At 38.4% G+C, this 20,433-nt stretch overlaps 1 protein-coding gene across 2 annotated transcripts in view; it reads left to right on the top strand.

Annotated features, from left to right (window-relative positions):
• znrf3 (zinc and ring finger 3) overlaps positions 1 to 20,433 on the top strand; it is a 93,938-nt gene that overhangs the window by 44,771 nt on the left and 28,734 nt on the right. For both annotated transcript variants that reach the window (XM_067439402.1, XM_067439403.1), the window contains exon 2: positions 9,304 to 9,426. In XM_067439402.1, the coding sequence (XP_067295503.1) occupies positions 9,304 to 9,426 (123 nt within the window). The remainder of the gene's footprint in view (positions 1 to 9,303; positions 9,427 to 20,433) is intronic.

Below are 20,433 nucleotides of genomic sequence, written 5' to 3'. Positions count from 1 at the left end.
ATAAATTTGATCTTTTTGGACCAAAATGTATTTTTGATGCTTCAAGAGATTCTAATTAACTAACTGATGTCACATATGGACTACTTTGATGATGTTTTTATTCCCTTTCTGGACATGGACAGTATAGTGTGCATACATGCATACACTGTCGGACTAAATATAAAATATCTTAAACTGTGTTCTGAAGATGAACAGAGGTCTTAGAGATGTGGAACAACATTAGGGTGAGTCATTAGTGACATCAATTTCATTTTTGGGGGAACTAACCCTTTAATGCATTCATTTTTGTTTCGTTTTAGACAATAATAATAATACAGAATTGACTAAATTGACCGTTTAGTGTCTAAAGCATAAAAATAGACTAAAGAATAATAGAATTCAGAATTACAAAGTCATTTGAAGCTTTTAAAATAATTATTTTTTTGTTTTGTTTGTTTATTGTTTTTTTAATAAAAAAATAATTGATAAAATAATATTGAATTTTAATATTGTGTGTTAAATATTAAAGTGGCCAAAACATTTAAATAATAATAAACAGATTATAATTTTTAGAATGTTAAAATTCATAATCTATAATTTTAAGTTGGGTCGGCTCTTTGTGGCACAAATTGTCCTAACACATTTCACATATAACACATTTAAAACTATTTTTTTATTTTGGTGACCTCTTTGTTTCTTCTCACTCAACCTTCCACCCACCTCTGCCACTCTCTCGCCCATTTTTTTCTCTATGAAATATTTCTTGCGATGAGTGGGCCAGTGGCGTGGCACTGGTGGTGGCAGCAGCCATTCCTTGGCGCGAGAGCCCTCGTCTGTTCCAGCGCTCTAATCGCATTCCAGCGGGCCGGGCAGCGGCTTGCTCCGCATTCCACAACTCTGGGGGCTTTCCAAGAGCCCTGTGCAGGCATTCCTCTTTGCCGGGACCTTCAAAGCGAGGGAGGGACTTCAAAGGCATCGGTGAGGTTAGGTGTTGATGACTACAATCCTCCCGGGTACAGATTTACCCGCCTCCTGAACTTCAAGAGCAGTTGTGGTAGTATTCTGGCGTGCACTTTTGCCTTCCTTGCCCATAAATCATGTCACGTTAACTCTTGACGTATGCTGGATTTTTGCACCTAGAGGTTTGAGTATGACAGGCTGAATGTTGTTGTCATGAGGTTTTCATACTTTCTCTGATGTGGCACTCCAGATTGAATAGTTTAAAGTGGCTGTGGATTGATAAAGTTGTTGCGTGGGGAAAAACACCTCCATTATAAGCAAAACTTGTGTTTTAATTGTTTATATTACAATTGCTTATTGTATAAAAAAAATCTATATTTATTTACATTTATGAATTTGGGAGACTAATTTATCCACCTGTTCAAAAGTTTAGGGTCATTGGGAGGTTTTTTTTCTTATTCAGCAAGGATGCATTAAATTGATGTAAAGACTAGTATGTGCCTAATTTCACGAAAAACACAGAAAATGAAAATGCATTCTATGGAGCCCCTAAAGGGACGTGTGGTAGTCGGTTACATTACAGCACATCAGATTTCACTTATCACGTAAAGATATTAAGGAGAGATGAGTGACAGGACGATGTCAGAGGATTTAGTGTGCAGCAGATCTGAACGCGAACATGAAAGTAACTAGCAGGCGCACATTCAAAAGTGATTTCAATAATACGCCGCATATTGACAGAAGCGCCCTGATGCCCGCAAGTTATATACAATATGAATACCCAACTATAACCTTGTCGAGAGAATGCAAAAGCATTGAAATATTTTTTTTTCCTACAGTCAAGCATCCCCATGTCCCTTTAGAGGCTCTGCAAAATGCATAATTTCCTTTCGGAACATATTATTCAGCTTCGGCACATCCCTAATAAAGACACTTATGTTGTTACAAAATCTTTTTAATGATAAATGTGCTATTTTATCTATTTATTAAATAAATCCTGAAAATGTATTTTTCAACATTCAGTATATTCAAACAGAAAACAGTTGCAATTGCAACATTTCACAATAATACTCATTTTACTGTATTTTGAACTAATAAATATATATATATTTTTTTTTAAATGTTCAATTGAACTGGGAATCAAACCCATGACCTTGACATTGCTTGACATCATGCTCTACTATTGCTTGTTCGATTCATAAACATTATGAACTACCGATGACATAGCTTGACTAAGCCCTGCAAATTATTACATTTTCTGTATTCAATATTGTTTAAAATCCGGAAAATCTGCATCCAAAACTTATTTGTGACTGCTAAAAAGGATGTTCTATGTAGTATGAACTATGAATGTATTCCGAACGTGCTACATTCGCCATGTTGTCATTATCACGTGACCTACCGGCGTCAGAACTTTGCGTTGCTTCACTGCCTTTCATAAATACTCTCCCGTGTTCTCATGGGATAGTAAAGTGTCCATGTGCACACTTCAGAATCTCACCGAAAGAAGTTGGTTATTTGGGTGCTTTTGTGCACCCTTGTAGGAGTGCCATGAATTTCGACATACTGCTCTTGTCACATCCTATTTTTCACCTGCTCTAGATTACTAGGGAATTATGCAAATTTGGATACAGCCATTGTCTTTTCTCATGATTATCATTCAACTTTAGTTTTTATTTTGTTGTTTGAGTGGTAGGCCTTTCCATAAGAGAGAATATTTCTCACACCATTGATGGTTTCAATCTCTACTCACAGTCTTATAATACACTCACCAGTCACTTCCCCTCTGCTAAAGCTGTCCTCCCTAGTGGCTCAATGCATATTTTAGTATTTGCACGATATTAAGTGTTCGCTCCGGTCTGAATTGCACCGTTTGTTTGCTTATGTCGTCGCCAAGGGGACAGTGTGTGAATGGTTTTCAGTGAGATGGCATAAGTGGTCTCAAGACTCTTCTGGTGTTCCTGTGGCTCAAACATGCTGGTAACATTAAGAAATGTCTAAACTAATCAAATTTGTACCAATAAAAAGTCGCTGCCAAATGGCAAAAGTGTGTGCAGATGTCTTGGTTGTAAAGATAATAAAAGCAAATAGTCTTGAATTGTCTACCAATGCACAACCTGTTCTCTAAACATGGAAAACAAATCTAAGATGCTTGTGGTTGGTGCTTCATGATGTCATCTACTTTGCAGTGCGTGTGCTTTACTTCTGGGGTACATATAAGGTTTCTGGGCAAGAGTTGTTGGTCTTTGTTGGCCAGAGGTGACTTTTGCAACTGTCGTTCCATCGGTTTTTGTCTAGACGACAAAGGAGAGGAAGTCGCCTCCTTTGAAAAAGGGCCCAGTCTCCCTTTATGAGATAATATTACACTGTCAGAGCAGGCCCCACCTGCAAGGCTTCTCCAGCTGCCACACTGTAACTCTATCTGTGCTCTCTCTTCAAGGCTGCGATCCCCTTTGAAGTTATTTCCAGTGCTTGGGAAATGAGAAGACACAAGCAATCAGAGCGGCAAGCTCCTCCTCTTCTCTCCCTCTAGCTCTCTTTTTTTAAATATATTTAAATATGTTTCGATTTCTGCGTGCTCTTCAGATAACTTCAGATATTTCCAACTTTTTTGCTTTTTAAATTCCTTCCCTTTTCATGTTTGTTTTGATTATTGCTGCTTTTGCAGATCAGAAACACGTTGCTATCGGAGTGTGATATTATAAATGTCCGACAGCTTTATGGCCGTGGGATGAAAGCGAAGAGGGAGAAGACTAAAGATAAATAGTCCCGGGGCAAGTAGAGGAGAAGCTGTAGGCATCTGTCCCATTCCAGTATTTCGCACTCTTCCGATAGACAAACCAGAATAGTGTTGGAGTCTGTGAGTACATCCTCTGTTTGGATAGTAGGTGGGAGTTCAGACGACCAGCGCCAAAAGGAAACTGGCCGGGTTGCCTTGTGTACCCAATGCAAAGCTCTTCCCGCTATGTGTGGGCATTTGATTACAAGACGGCCTTCCAGTTTTATAGATGAGGAAATGTAAGAGATATGTAACAGCTGAGAGCGACCGACGGCTACAGCAGGGATCCACATAGAGTTAAAGAGAAAATGACCTCCAAAGGGCACGGCTGCGCAACTGATGGACTGCGTTAAGCTATGGTTGCTGGCGTGAAATGCTTTTCAACCCTTTTGTCTTGTGCAAAAACTATGATAAGTTTGGGTAAAGTTGAATTTTCTTGTTTTAGTGATTTAGTCAAGCAATTTAGTCAATGTATTTTGTCATGATATAGGGTATTTATACATTCTTTTGAAGAAAGTGCAGAATTAAACCAACTATTCAATTTTTAAATATTTACTAATGTAAATATTTTTAATTAATATCATTTATATTACATTTTAATACAATTAAAATAATGAATATAAAAATATTAGATTTTTTATTAATTGGTTGTGCTTTAGTGCGTTGTTATAGAAAGACTTCCCAACACTTTTTTCACTTTCTTCCATTGTAGAAAAGTGAAGCCGCCAATGTCCGAATTTGTTGCTTGCTGACATCTGCTGATATGGGACCTGTGCAGTGACCTCGGGACCTGAGTCTGTGCAGTAGAGAGCAGGAAGTAAAGCCGTGATTATTAAAACGCCGCCCACACTCCCACAGTATCTGTTAGTACTGCAGAACAACTCATTAACTTCAAACAGGTCCCGAAAATACATAAAGTCAGAGAAACTGTGACGTCACATCCCCGTTTTTATAGCGTCAAATAACTTACTTTAAAACTAAACTTATTTTAATGAATGAACACTTTTGAACACATCTTGACACTTACATCACTTGAACTTACATCATGTCTGTTGTATGAAAATGATGTTTTAGGGTTTATTATTCCGCTAGCAAAGCCGCTCAGTTTAGTGGTTTTAAATCACTGTTTCACGACGATTTCAAAATAAAGTTTTGAACTGTTATGAATCAGCGTAACGATTCATAATTCGGATGGCCATTGTCACGTGATTTCAGCAGTTTGACAGGCGATCTGAATCATGAATCGCTACGCTGATTCATTACGGTTCAGAACTTTATTTTGAAATCGGCCCATTACTATACAAGTCGTTATTTGGTTGATATTTTTTGGTGCACAAAAACTATTCTCGTTGCTTCATAAAATGATTGTAGAGCCACTGTAGTGAGATGGGCTTTGTAACGACGTCTTTAGTGCATTTATGGGTCTTGAGAGAGTCAATGAAGGCCTTTCTGAGCCATCTTCATTTGCGTTCTGAAGATGAACTGATGTCTTACAGGTGTCGAACGACATTGGGGCAAGTTATTCATGACAGAATTTAATTTTTTGGGTGGATAACCCTTTAAAGAATGTTTCTAGCCTAAACGGAATAGATCTGATAGTTCTAAAACTATTTGTTTGCTAGTTAAACTGTTTTAGCTGCTTGTAGTACTTAAAAACATTGGTTTATTATCGATAACTATATCTTTAGTGCCTCTTCTAAACCCTGTATATCAGAAGTATCTCACTCTATCTCTGTCAACCATCAAAATACAAAGTGAGAGGGAAGCCAGCAGCCGTCCGAGGCTCCCGTGCACATGGTGTTCGCTAGCTCAGCTCGGCACTGAGAACTCCCAGCACTCTTGCTTGTTTGAAAGGCTCTTGGCCTTGTTTGAAAAGCTGCCCTGAGAGCCACGGCCGAGGACAGAGTTTCTCTAAGTGGCTGTGGGCCCGGGAAGAGGGGGGACTCTGAAGCCCGCTTGTGGCTTTGATCAAATATTCCCCCACCTCTCCTGGCAGGATGGTCTGTTATTCCAGGAACTATTCTGCACTCCCGCAGCAGGGGGTGGGGGCTGGGTGACGGGCACAGGGTCAGAACTGGGAAAGGGGGGGAGGTTGGTGAGACCAGCGGCATGAGGAAGGATTTTTTTTTTCCATTAAACTTTCTCAGCTTGAAGTCCATGGACTTGTGGCCTTGTTGGCGTGAATGATATATGTGTTCCGTGTCAGATTATAGTTGTGGTTAAGTAGGTTTGTTAGTTTTATGCTCACTAATCAGAGGACATAAATTAGCTATGAAAAATCTTGGTGTTGGGTTACATGCAGTTGAAGCCAGTGAAAGTGGTTGTAGTGTGGGTTATGGAGTGGAGTTTGATAGCAGAGCGTACCCTCGGGCTAGCTTGGGCTTTTTGATTGTTGTGGGTGAAATTGATACTGGCCTTGACCTAAATGCCATGCCTGTGGCTGCAACTCATCTGTTCTGTGTTCTCTACTACTGGACCACAGCCACGATCCATGAACGCTTGCTCTGTGTGTACCAACACGTTTAGGTCAGCTTTGTCGATAAGAAGGGGTGTGTGTTTTTAAAATGTTTAGGCTACTATCTGCTGGTCTGCTGGTTTTAGACCAGCTCTGTTTAGTGTCCTTGAGTCTCGCAGCCTTTGAGTGAGCTGTTTTCTTATTTAAATGCATTTGGTCATTTATTGTCTCATTAAAGCAGTTTTTTCATAAACTGTAAAAAAAGAAAAAAAAGAAATATGGACATAGTGTCCGTGACGTCACCCATAGGATTCTGAAGAGCAGTTCTGAAACGTAAAGTAGAGACGAGCTGGCCTTTGCCATCTTACCGAAGACTAACAGACAGCGGATAAATGGTTATCCACCTGTCACTCAAAGTGGCCACGGCCTTAATTATGCAGAACTGTAAGGCTTTATATAATGTAAACAAATGAGTTATAAAAAAAATCACCCCCTCACAGTTGTCATGAAGGGCAAAATTAGCCAAATAGACCAAAACCACAATTTGTAAAGGGATGTAAACATGTGTTTTCCTGCTGTAAAGTTGGGCATTTTAACATGGGACTCAATGAGATTCTGCTCGCTTCTGAAGCCTGGCCCTAGTGGCCAGTCGAGGAGTTGCAGTTTAAGTCACTTCCGTATTGGCTTCAACAGAAACTGGGGGAGGTTGCAGCTTGAGTTTTGCTTTATATAATATAGGATTGCATGTCAGAAATGGCATTTGTGTCTTCTCGTTCACATTAGTATAGCCTATAATAAAAGATTGATCTTAGGATTTTAAGAAACAATTTTTAAATGATATTTAATATTTACCCAGCTCTACCATTTGATGCAATGAAAGAAAGCAAGTGTGCTCTAAAATACTTTAAGTTTGTTTTGGCCCCGGGCAGATGCACACATACTACTTTCTTTGAATTGTAGGACTCTCTGAACCCCCCCAAGAGTTTTATCAAACGCAGTCTACACATCAGACAAAAACCCTATAAAGGAAGGTGCAATAGAAGCTCTGCTTCATGGACTGTTTCTGCTGAGGAGGCTGAAACGCATGACGATCAAAGAACCACTGACAAAGTTTGTGTTAGGTGTGAGGGGCGTTTTGAATTTTATTTTTTATTTTTTGAGATGGAAAAGGCCTCAACTAGCTATCCTGTTCTGATACCCACACCAACTGCAAATCAGGTCAACCCTCATTTGAAGATGAGGAGGGGAGAAAAAAACTGTTTGTGTTGGTCAGTCTATCCGTTTGCTGTTTTCAACTGCAGCTCTGAGAAATATTCTTAAGCATTAATATTGGTATTATTCAGCAGGGCATGCTTTTCTTCGCACATATCATCCCTTTATAATTATCATCATCGGTTAGTGCAAGCGAAAGACAAACAAACAAATAAAGGGGGAGAAAAGCATTGCATTGGCAGCCCTCCATATTCCACGTAAAGAGAGAACTTGCATGGCTAGCTCCATTGAGAATCATTTGCGCCATTGCAGCACTTTATGTACTGACCTTTTTTTTATTTTGCTCATACTTAAGGTGCAACTGGGTATGAGAAGTTTGGCCGCTTGTTGATATGGTGATTTCATTAAGAGTATTGCCCATGAAAGGAGATACACATGTGAACGGCTGTACAGGAGACGGATAGATGAGAAGCGCTGAGGTGGTGGAGCTAAACAAGGGACATCTCTTTTGGTGGTAAAAGAAGAGATGGCTTGGTGCAGTGCAGAATGATGGACAGAAAATGAGGGAGAGGTGGGGGACCCTGGTTTGGAGAAAAGTGTGCAACCGGGCATTCACCCAGTCGTAGAGGCCAACTGGGGAAATTTGTTGGGGCGAACTGGTGGGAAATGATGGTACTAGTCTAGTGTGTTAGTATGTGTGTTGAAAAATAAGAGAGCAGAGTGCATATAGTTGCAGGTGGAGTTGAATTCTTCCAAAATGCTTTTAATCTCATCCACATATTACACAAAAAAAAATCATTTAGGTTGTTTCTTGGGAAGGAATCTCAGTGTTTACCAGAAAAGTAGACTAAACTACAGGAGACATTAAGAAAGATGTAAAAAAACAAGTCATGTCCAGCAGCCTTTTATTTGTTGCCACACTTGTGTTTGCCATCAATGACATTGCCATCTCCTCACAAGCCACTTTTGCAAAAGCACAATTAAATCCACTGAACAATCCTCATTGAAATGCAAGGTTCCCAGGGCATTAAAGGAATGCATTTTAGATGGTCACTGATAAGAAAAGGCATCATATTTAACCACAGTATCTTAACCTAATCTTGAATTTTTGTATGAGGAATTAGTTTATCAGTGGTCACCCTACAGTGCTACTTAAATATGTTGCAAGTCTAATAAGATAAACTGCCACAACATCAGCAAACTTTTATGCAAATGTGGAATCCAAGGCCTCTTGGGAGCTGGTGTGGCTTTTGATCCCAGAGTTAAGATGATTATCAGCCTTTTCAGAGTGTTAATCCAATTTGTTCATTTTTGCCCAGAAGCTCTCAGCTATAGGTAGGGAACAGGTCACTAAGGTCAAACCAGATGAGTCAGTTGTTTCCATGGAGTTTTAATCAGTTTTAACCATCAGTTTTGCCTTTGAATGCAAGACCAGCAAAGCTATCATTCATTTAATATAATATCCAACAATGTCCGTGAAATGATTGTCTGCTGAAGCTAATAGCACTAATAAAGTAATAAATCACCACCCTCAAACAATGTGTGGCCTCATTCAGCAGTTATGTAATTGCTATATAATATTTAACCTAGTTTTCTCGTTTTAGGAGAGTTTTATCTCCTTGAAGATTTTCACTTGATAAACGTCCATGTTGTCAATTTTCAACATCAAAAGCACTAAGTTTCACACTTAATACAAATTAAAGATGGGGTTTGAGCCAAGAGGAGAGCAACTGCATGATATGTAAACTGTCTGCTAAAATGCATTTGACTTCAAAACGTTTTTTTAGTTCTCGTCTTCTTTCAGTCAGTCTTTGTAACTTTGTAGCAATTCGTTGGGAATGGGAGAGCATGTGGCCAGAATTTTATTTTGGATGGAATTTGGAGGGAGATACTGAAGGAGATTCTCTTTGTCTTGCAGATGCACCCTTTGGGCCTTTGTAACAATAACGATGAAGAGGACTTGTATGAATACGGATGGGTTGGTGTGGTCAAACTGGAGCAGCCCGAGTTGGACCCCAGCTGCCTTACTGTACTGGGCAAGGTAAGGAAACTGAACTAATCTACTACTGTGAGTAAATATTGAGCAAAGGTCTGTTCATAAAAGTCACTAGTTTCTAAGAATTTAAATACTATCTGATGTGATCTGATCAGAGGCAGTTTTGGAAAAACCAAATAGCAGTAACCCCACTTGGTTTCATACAGTTTTTAGGGCCTGGTGAAACCACCCCTCCAAAAAAAATAACTTTCCTTTTCACTTTCCACTTTCCACTTCATTTTTTATTAATTATATTAAAATGTCATTTTATTAATCCAAAAGCAAGTTTAATTATTTGTTTGAAATACATTAAACTTATACAATTTAACAACAATTCACAATCCATTAAAATTTCTCTGGGTTCCATTTTACTTCTACATTAAGTCTTATATTCATCTGTACTACATTAAGTCTTATATTTATCTGTACTACATTAAGTCTTACATTCATAATAGTAATATATTTCCTCAAATTAAACCAGACTTTTATTTTGACGGATTACTGTGATTACCTTAAAGTTTCTGTATGTTTATGATATGATAGTGGTTTTATGGCATGAAACGGTAAAATGCTCATGAAGTGACTCAGAACAGCTCTGAAATTGAAGGTCATGTGTTTTTGTCACAAAGCAAAGGCTGAAAGCACCATGAGCTTCAAGCATGCTTCAGTATGTGTGTAGTTGACTAAACTGTGCCGTCTACGCCTTTCATTAACAACGGAGAAATACAGAATTCCTATTTAGCTCTTTTTCCGCCGTTTAAAAAAAAAGAGTTGCCAGCCACCACCAGGGTTTTTGACCATTTTTACAAAAATTGAATCGCCCATAGAATATTTTGTTTTATGAATATCTGAGCAGGCAATATATCAAAATAAAGAGCTGACCCTCTTCTTTTAAACAAAAAAAACTGTTTTATTCTACACTGTAAAAAAAAGTTGGTTTTTGTTGGTTTAACTTAGAAAAGTAAGTAACCTGGTTGCCTTTAAATTTTGAGTTTATTGAAATTAAAAATTTGAGTTGACACAATGAAGGAAATTTGTTTAATAAATAGAAACTCAAATTATTATTGTATCTGAACCACATAAAAAATGTGATAAATCATGAAAAAACACTATTTGGCATGTTTCACTGTGTCATCAGAAATAAAACACACACAATTACCCAATATGCTTACAAAATCTTTTAATAATCTTTTAATAAAGGTTATCGAATCTCAATTTTTTTTCATTGTATTAACTCAAAATTTTAATTTCAATGAACTCAAAATTTTAAGGCAACCAGGTAACTTTTTTTTCTAAATAATTTTTTACAATGTAGCTTTATGCATTCTTTTTTTTAATCAACACTTGAATATGGGTACGTTTCATAAAAAAGCTACATTTTGAACAAAAAGCTGAGAAAATCGTATTTTTGTGAAAGACTGTATCCAGATCAGATTGAGAGCGATGATCAAACACAGACTGAGTAGATCGAGTCTATAAACACTTCTAATGCTTGCACAGTCCTGTAGCTCGTCCTGTGTCATCATTTCATTCAGTAACTTTAGATAGTTTTGATTTATTTGATGTTTAATGTTGATCACGTTATTTTGCATAGGCTTCTGCTTACATACGATCGCATGTTTTATCTTCCTCATGTGTGTTTTGATCTGGAGATGATTCCATCTGTGTTTTTCGCATCACAGAAATGATAGGGCCCTACGTTTCGCATGAACTGTGGAATGGTTGTGTTGTTCAAGACTGACGTACTAACCAAACGGTGTCGGCTGATATTTTTGAACTGCTGTGATGGTAGAATACTTTTCAGCGTGGTGTTGGCTACCATGTGTGCTCTTTAGACACAATGAACAAATCCAGACGCAGATGAAGCGTTTCCTAATTGGCTGAGACTTCTGCAGTCTCAAGACACCAGTATCTATTTACATGTTTGATCTTTTTATGTGGAAATTTGAGGATTTCCACACATTAATGCTCAGCAGGACGCTCATGCTGCAAAACGGCTGAATATTTTCCCATGCCTAATTCTGGAATGGGCTTAACGTTACACATAATACATTCTCCCTTTTGGATTCTCATTGAGATGTTCTTTAATAATACACACATTCATTTAAGTTTTTTATCGGCATATAGGAAATGTTTTGTGCGATTTTTATCAATTATCCTGTAATGCCTGACATGAAATAGTCCAAAAAAAGTATGAACTATCAATCAGATACCACAAGGCATGTAGAAGATTGTGCACAACCGGTTTCTTAGCAAACAGTTTCGATCATACTAATCATTTACATGCCTTAGAAATTTGTATATCCACAGTACAGGGTTAAGACCGATTTAGTTCTTAATGTGTGTTATGTCAATATACACATTTTTCCCTGTTGCTTTTATAAGACAACATTTGTCAAGGAACACAATTAAAGTGCACTAATTTCTTGTTTTGTGATACCTGCATCCGTTAAGATTTCAGCTTACCCTGATATTTCTGTCAAATCATAAAACCAACACAAATGGCACTTTAATTTTGAACATCAACAGATATGATTTCCGGAAAGTTCACGTTAGGTGAACGGGGGTAAACACATTCCATCCCTTTTTCTTTCATAATAATGGGATAGAAAAACATCCTCCCCTTCTTTTGTGCCAGTGCTATAATTAGAGAGTCGGCTGTCATATCGGGCTTCTGATATAGGCCTGCGCTCAGCTGGGGTTCTCATTCTAGTCGCAGCATCAGTGTCTGTCCAGTCTCACCAGTGTCCCTTTGACCCGCTTGTGCCAGTCTGTCCCTGCTGTGCCACCCCTGCCCTTATTTTTCTTTTTCTTTTTCTTTCACTGTCTCTTTTATCTTTCCGCTGTTGTCTGCATGTGCACTACTACCATTCATAAGTTCGGGGTCAGTAAGATTTTTTCTTCCCGTTCTTTTTTTTCTTTCTATTTTCTCAAATAATCAAAACAAGAGAGTCTCATGGTTTCCAGAGCATAGTATAGTGACCGACCACATGATGTAGAATGCAGTTGCTCCCAGACTTATTATTATATATTTTGTATCAAATGTTTTATCAAATTGTATTTTAGAAAAGTATTTTTAATGACTTAAGTTTTTCCCAGTCTGTGTACATGCAAATGGTAATGGACATTGAGCCAGATAGTTTTCAGAGTCACTGTCACTCTGGTTTTTGTGTTTAATATCAAAGGGTTAGTTCACCGCAAAAAAATCATTTACTCACCCTCTGTTATTTCAAACCTGTATGACTGACTTCTGTGGAAGACCAAACTGATTTGGTTCCCATTGACTTACATTGTATGGGCAAAACATACAATGAAGGTCATTGGGAAAGGAACAGTGTGTTTGTCAATATTTTTTAAAATGTCTTCTTTTGTTACATTTGTTATGTGAAACTACATGAGTAATTTTTTTTTTTTTGATTTTGGGTGACATATTCCTTTTAAAGGCCCACTGAAGTGCCTTGAAATGCGCCGCATTATTCAATGTGTTGACGTAATTTCCCCTGAAACGGCTCCAGCTGTTAGCAGCTCCTCCCCTTTTTTGAAACAGCCAATAGCGTTTTGTTAATATCCAGTTTGACTAGAGCAGACCTTTCTGTTTGGTAAAGCCAGTTTCCTCTAACAGTGTTTATCATCATAATCGTCTCCATATCGCTTTGAAATGCAGCATTCTGTACAGAATTCAAATGGGTCCGATATGTTTGTTGTCTGCGCCGACTCGCGCATATGATCCGCGCTGCGCTCTTGTGTCTGTAGTCTAAATTTAGACCAGAGCCGTTGGTGTGTGCGCACTGCTGCGGTGTGTGAAACTAACATGAAAACAGACTTAATTCGCCTCAAATGAAAACATATTTACACTCAATCCTTTCCAATTCCATATATAGTGTGTTATGTGCCTTTCACCATGTAGAAATTAGTAAATGTGTGTTAACCACTGACCGATTTCAGCTGTAGCTTCCGCAGTGAAGGGGGCGGGTTTTAGATTCTAGAGAGCATTTGATTGGACAGGAGAAGATTTGACGAGAAGGTGAAGTCTGCGATGATGTCACCAAAATCTGACATTCGTTTTAGCGGAAGTGAGAGACTGTAAATTTTGAATGCTTACATCTCCTAAATGCAAATTTTGTCATTGTTTTGGAACATATCAGCTTATTCATAACTTAAGGCTAACATAGCCATACAAAAAGATAAAAAACTATTTTGATTTCAGTGCCTTTAAGTAAGTGTATGCTGGTTTGAAATGATAGCATTCAAAAACTGAATTTGAAGCTATAAAGCAACACAAATCTGTTCTGATCAACAACGCGATTTGATACCAAACAGAGCTGTATACCCATAATGATATGTAACGTGCAGTGGGTCACGTGAATGATTTGTCTTTATTTTAAAGATGTGAGTGGCTCAGGTTTGTCACACCCTGCCTCTGTGAATATTTGAGAAAAGGTCATGTAGGCTTCTCCAATTTGTGTAAGGTCTTGACGGAGCTGCCCCGCTGACATGTATATGTACACAGTTTCTTCCTTCATTTCCTGTCTCTGTCCACAGAGAGCCATCGCTTTGCTCACCTCCCACCTCTCCAGCTTCCTCTCTTGTTCCTGCTCATTCTTTTGTTCTGTTGCACCATTCTTTCTCACCTATACTAGTCTCGTTGGATTGTGGCTCTTCTCATTGGGAATCCTCAGTAAACTAGTTTAAAGAATTTATGGGTTTGGTTATTCATGTACAGTATGGATGTCTGACCTGGAGTCTAATTGCTGTCACGTGCTATCGGAATGATCGTAAATATGAGTTTCCTAGGTAAAAATTGCCCTCTGATGTTGTGTTTACCACTGGGAAGTTCTGAAATAATTTTGATAGCCAAATTCCTGAGATGGGCGTGCCATAAATTTTAAACATAGAACTGCTGCTGTGTCAAGTATGTTTTATTTGTCCCCCCCTCACACACACACACACACCAGCTATCGTCTTGTCTGGTCATTAATGTAGTGCATATTTACATATACGAGTAACCATTTGAAGCATATTGTATGCTTTACACATAGCGAAATAGCTTGCATTTGACTGAAATTACAGAATCTGCCTATTTGATGGTATCATAAATGTTTTATATGCTTATCTGCGCATGTGATGCTACATATAATGTTGGTTTTAATAAGATTTTCCCAAAAAATAGGCAATAATAAACCTGGTGTCTTCCATTATGCCTGTTCATTCCGACAACAAAGCACTTGAATGCAACAAGCTCATAATCACGACTTCTGAAGTGGGAATTATGAAATTTTTGATTAGCACGTGAAGACAGCATAATGCCTTGAGCACTGATTCCAATCAGTAGCCAATAAGAAGCCTGTTTCAAACTGTGGATGTGATGTTATAAGGGAACTTATGAGACCTCAAAGGCCCAGTACGTTTCATTTTCAGTCTCGCACAGTCGTGTCAGCACAGCTTTAAAAGGAAACTCAACTTGCGAAGAGTGCGGATGGACGCGTTCGACACGCGCGTAGTAGTACACTTGCTTTTTTATACTCTAGCAGATGTTAGAGGTCAGCACAGAGTCGTGTTATTTACAGGACATTCACTCGAAGGCTCCAAATAACCAAAACCGAAACGATGGCTAAGGATATGCGGCTTTTGTTATTATTTTGTATCACTCTTGATATTCAATCTAGCACACATTTCTTTATCTAGTGCACAGTACGTCACAGTATATGTCCACCTAGTGGACTCTTCTGTCTCAGCATTCACCTTACAGATACGCTGTTGTACGGTCACAAATATTGGACTTTTACATGTCACACAGACAGTGCGCGGACCTATGACAGACAAAGTATGCTTCTGGCTTATGTAAGCTCTGGTTTTTTTGTTGTTGCCGTATTTGCTTGAAAGGCCCAACATATTAGTGAGGAAGAAACCCTATTGTAATTGTTAAAATTTTCAAGGATCAGGAACTGATCGTAGAGACTTGAAACTTTGAGTTGGTAGTACTCACACCGCCTACAATGTCACCAAGGCTCGCCCCAATTGGCCTGAGGGGGGTGCTACAGCAGTCAAAAGTACGAAATGGCTCATAACTCCGAAACCATTAGGCGTAGGCTCGAGTCATGTCGTTGGAATCCTTACATTAATAATTAACAAATAAAATAAAAAATTATATTTTTATGCATTTCCTTAAAGGCATTAAACGCTTGAACCCTTATGATTGCTACTTGCAGCTATATTTATCATTATTTTTGATGACATTACAGATCCACCAAGTACTTTTCCCCGCAAGTTTTACAAAGAAATCAATGTTCTTACAAATGTATAAATATGTACCATTTTACTCCAGTTAAATCTGTGGCATAGATTTTTATTCCCCAGAACTTTTAATCTTCAAGTGCAGTAAAACTTGTCTCCTAAACTTGTTTATCTTGTTGTTTCTCCTGTGGTGAATATACTTCATGCATTCCCAGCAGGTTCCTTCTCTTTCGAAGGCTGTCTTGATCTGTTCATTGGTTCTCTCTCTTTCTTTCCCTCTTTTTTTTTGTCTCCTTGCCAGCATGATATCCTTTTTTCCCAAACAGTGCTCTGCTCTGACACATGCAAAATCAGCCTAGGGGTTCTGTCCTTTCATCTCCCGACTGCATACTGAGTCTTCCCGTTCCCATTGCATCAGTCCACATGGGTGTGTGTGTGTGTGTGTGTAAGAGAGAGTGTGATTGTGAGTGAGAGACAAACAACAAGTCCAAATATTATCTTTTTTTTCCCTCTGATTTAAGTTCTTTAACTGGGAGAAAATGGACATGTATCATATGGTAAAACCATGTTAATTCTTTGAACTTTGAAGAGCATGAACATGTATATGGTGCTATATAATATGACTAACATTGTATATTCAGCATGGCTGCAGTATAAATGACCATAATGTATAGTTAAACAGTAATTAATAAGAAATGAAATGTCGAATTTAAAATAACTGTTTTCTATTTTAATGTATTTTATAATGTAATTTATTCCTGTGATGTCAACTACTCCATTACTCCAGTTTTCAGTGCTATATGATCTTTGACAAATCACTCCAATATACTGATTTGTTGTTCAAAAGCCTTTCTTATTATCAGTGTTGAAAACAGTTTAATCTTTTGCCTTTAATCTGGGAAAGTGTCTAAGGGAAAGTGATTGAATCAGCTTCCAGGTGTTCACACATATGTGCGTTTTCCTTATACACCACCGTTTGATGAACTCCACTTTGATGAGCTGGAACATTGCTTTTTATGTGCCGTAATTGCTCTAGAAAGGAAGCTAAATCCTGATGCAGGCCAGAGGCGGCATGAAGCACGTCCACCCACCTGCTGCTTGACTGCATTGCACTTGAGTCACTTCGATTAAAAACCAGAGGGAGATGAAGCTGCACCACTAGAGCAAAGATTTTGATGCAGAAATGTTTGGATTTTAAAGCTAAAACTGTCTTTTTTCTTAGGATGTCGAAATCAGTGGTATTTTAGTATAATTTATATACTATTATGGCTTTTATTATTTTCAGTTTTCATTTTATTTAAACATTTTTGTTTATTCAATATTTCTATATAGCTGTATTTTTTATTTTAATATTAAATACTATTAAGGTATTTTATAAGATTTAAATCGGCTTATTTTTGTTTTAATTTTAGTTTTAGTAATTTTGCGCTTTTGTCATTTTTATTAGTGTTTTTTTTATTTATATATTATTTTAATTTATTTTGATTTCAGTTTTAGTATTTTTCAAATGTCAACTAACATTTGTATCTTATTTCAGTTTTACTTAAATTAAAGGAAGAAAAAATCATTTTAGTTGAAGATAACACCCTGGTAGACATATTAATGGGATAGTTGACCCAAAAATGAAAATGGTCATCTTTTACTCACCCTTAAGTTGTTCCAAACCTCCAAAGAAGATATTTTGAAAAAAATATGGGTATCAAAACAGTTGATGGGCCCCAAACTATGGAAATCAATGGGGCCCATCAACTGTTTGGTTACCCATATTTTCCAAAATATAATCTTTTAAGGTTTGGAACTACTTAAGGGGGAGTAAATAATTTTTAATTTTGGGGGGAACTATCCCTTAAATGTATGTCTTTTGATTGTGACGTATTGAGTTTTAATGAAAACTCCCCATTTAGTTTTCATTTTTAACATGTGCGCACACACACTTCATCTAGAAGTAGCAGGAACGGGTGGGGCGAGGGGAGACGGTTGGCGTTTTTGAAGCGTTGAACGCCGATGGGGCCCTAGCTCTGGGGTTTCTCTTTTATGTTTGTGTATGCCTCAACTTGCTGATATTATCTCACTGGGTTTTCCTTTGCTTGGTGTCAAAGGTTCTCTCCCAGTGGGTGGAGCCTCTTCCGATTGGCCCGCAGGTTTCTGTCCCTCCACAAGTATGAAATCATGGCTTTGGAACCCACTGAGTGAGTTGCCATGGCCACTGGGAAGCTCCCTGTGTCATGTGTTTCAAAGTGAACCGAGGCCTGGCAGAATTACCCAGCCTTCAATGGGAGGCAAAATGACCATTATTAGACTTCACAGTCCTGGCCCTCTATTTAAAGAGAGAAGAAAAGAAACCCGGGGAGCTTAAGACAAGAGCTTGAGGAAAAGCGAAAGGAGGGGAACGAGAGTGCGCAAGAGAGGGAGACGGATAAGCCGCCAGAGAAAATGTCATGGTGGTATCTCAGTTCAAAGAGCTCCCCCAGGAAGTATTTTGTTTTAGTGTTTACAAGAGAATGAAAATCAAAGACTACGCAAATCACCTGTGGATTTTTCCAGGCTGCCCTTCCAAAAAGAATGGAGCGGAATACGCAAAGCGCGTCACTTTAGGCCGGGTGTTGCGGCGAACAGAGCGTGTAATGTTGTGTCTGCCAGATGCGGTAATAGTATGTGTGTGTTTCTCTTTGAACAGTGTGCCATGCTGGGATGGGCCGGGCCACTTGGCGGGCTTTTTTTCCCCCTTTCGCTTTTCCTTTCATGGATTAAGTTCCATCCCAAGTTTTAAGACTCTTTTATACTCCGGAGGGGGGTGGTATCTGTGTGTGTGTGTGCGAGGAGGGCTTGTGTATGGGGGTCAGCTGTGAGTGACTTGGAGGGCTACAGAAAGAGAGAAGGGAGAAGAAAGCTTTAGCACACCTGCTAATTGAGAGGAAGTTGAGGACTTGACGGAGGGGGCGAGGGAAAATGAGCGAGGGAGAGGATAAAAAAAGATGCACAAAAAAACAGCCTAGAGGACATTTTTTGTGTAGCTTGACTCAATATCGACTAAATGAACTCCTTATACAGTTAGAGATTCAAACAACTGACTTTGATGTTGGTAGCGCCTTGTTTGAAAGTTGAGCTCTCTGTCCATTTTATCTGCCTTGTTCATTATTTTTACCTCAGAAATGCTTTTCATTACAGAAAATGGGTTATGAAGACCTTTACTTGATTAAATGATTAAAGATACTCTTTAATTCACCCACAAAAGAATCTAGGCTTTTATTCACATAAACATTGGTCAATGCGGCAACATTGACTTTCTGTTGACGATATTTGACAAACCCTAACTTTGCTCGATTTGTGAATTGTGAACTTCTTTAAAGTTAAACCAAAAACGAGAGTGACTCTCATGTCGTTCCTATAACATGTATGACTTACTTACTTCAGCAGAACTCAAACGATATTTTGAAGCATGTTTCATACAATGAAAGTCATTGGTTTTATAACAGAAAAAAATATATATTAGAAAGTAAATGATGGGTGACCCATCCTTGTAACTTTGTCTCAGATGTTTCTCCTAAAATTCCTGAGGAGAAATAAAACGGGAGCTAATTGCTGTCATAAAAACATAGAGCAATAAAAACGAATGCGGACAGCATAACTCGGATAATTTGGTCTCGGAAGAATTTGATGAGGAATCGTTTTGCAGAATCTTGCAGACTTTTGTAGCTTTGCAAATTTGAGCGTGGTGGTTTGTGAGACCGAGATGTCTTCTGAAACTCTAGACGAGACGTGTGAGATTACTAGGGCCTCTGGGAATCTCTGCAGGAGCCTTAAGTCTCCATTTGCACTCCATTTAATCTCATTGCCATCTAGGAGAAACAATTGAGATGTTAAACAGATCTCATGTGCGATTTGTCTTTCCTGTGGCAGGGGGGCACTGGAGGTAGGAAACTGAGAACGGGACTGGCTAACACACCTGGTAGCCTCAGGTGCACGAAGCAGGGCCGGCGTTTGCTATAGGCGAGCTAGGCGGTTGCCTAGGGCGACAATTGTGTTAGGGGCGCGAGCGCGCTCTAGTGCCGCCCATACTTCCCATTAAGCATAGAATCGGAACAAGCGAAATACAACATAATGTTCATTAAACATGATCATCATAGGGCGCCCCCTCAGCCACACGTTTAATTACTTATCAACCTGATTATTAGATTGAATTGATGGTGATTATTGATTATTAGTTCAGGCTTTAGGTCAGGCAAGTGCTCATCTTGCGCGTTCATCAAAAGTGAGGCGTCTAAACCCGCGGATGCACAGGGATGGAAAAAGAGAAAAAAAGAAAGGAAGAAAATCGAAAGAAAGCCCAGTATAGAGGTAAGTCTTCTTATCTCAGCCAATAAGTTGTCAAACAAAATAAAATTACTTATCAATCTTATCAACTAATATTTATTTTATAAATATTATTAATATTGTCACTAAGCTATCACTTGCTAGTTTTCTATAACTTCACTGACAATAATCTACAATAACCTAAATGGATGTCATTTAAATATCAAAGTCCAGTTCGTTATGAATATGGATAACGTATGCATGTTATTTATGAAAAGTACAAACACTCTCTACGTGGGCGTCGGAAGGAAATAAATACGGCCTCTCGTTTTTTTTTTTTTTTTTTTACTGGAGCAGCCTAATGAAAGATGCCATATTATTTACATTAAACACAAATATGCTGTGTTCACCTAATTCTTTACAGTGGCTGTAGTGTAGTGGTAAGACGCATGGCATCAAGATTTGATGCAGATCGATCAGAGGTTC

The sequence above is a fragment of the Pseudorasbora parva genome, chromosome 3 (genome assembly GCF_024679245.1).
Source record: "Pseudorasbora parva isolate DD20220531a chromosome 3, ASM2467924v1, whole genome shotgun sequence".
In the NCBI taxonomy this organism is placed as follows: domain Eukaryota; kingdom Metazoa; phylum Chordata; class Actinopteri; order Cypriniformes; family Gobionidae; genus Pseudorasbora; species Pseudorasbora parva.
This window is presented reverse-complemented; position numbering and strand designations above follow the sequence as displayed.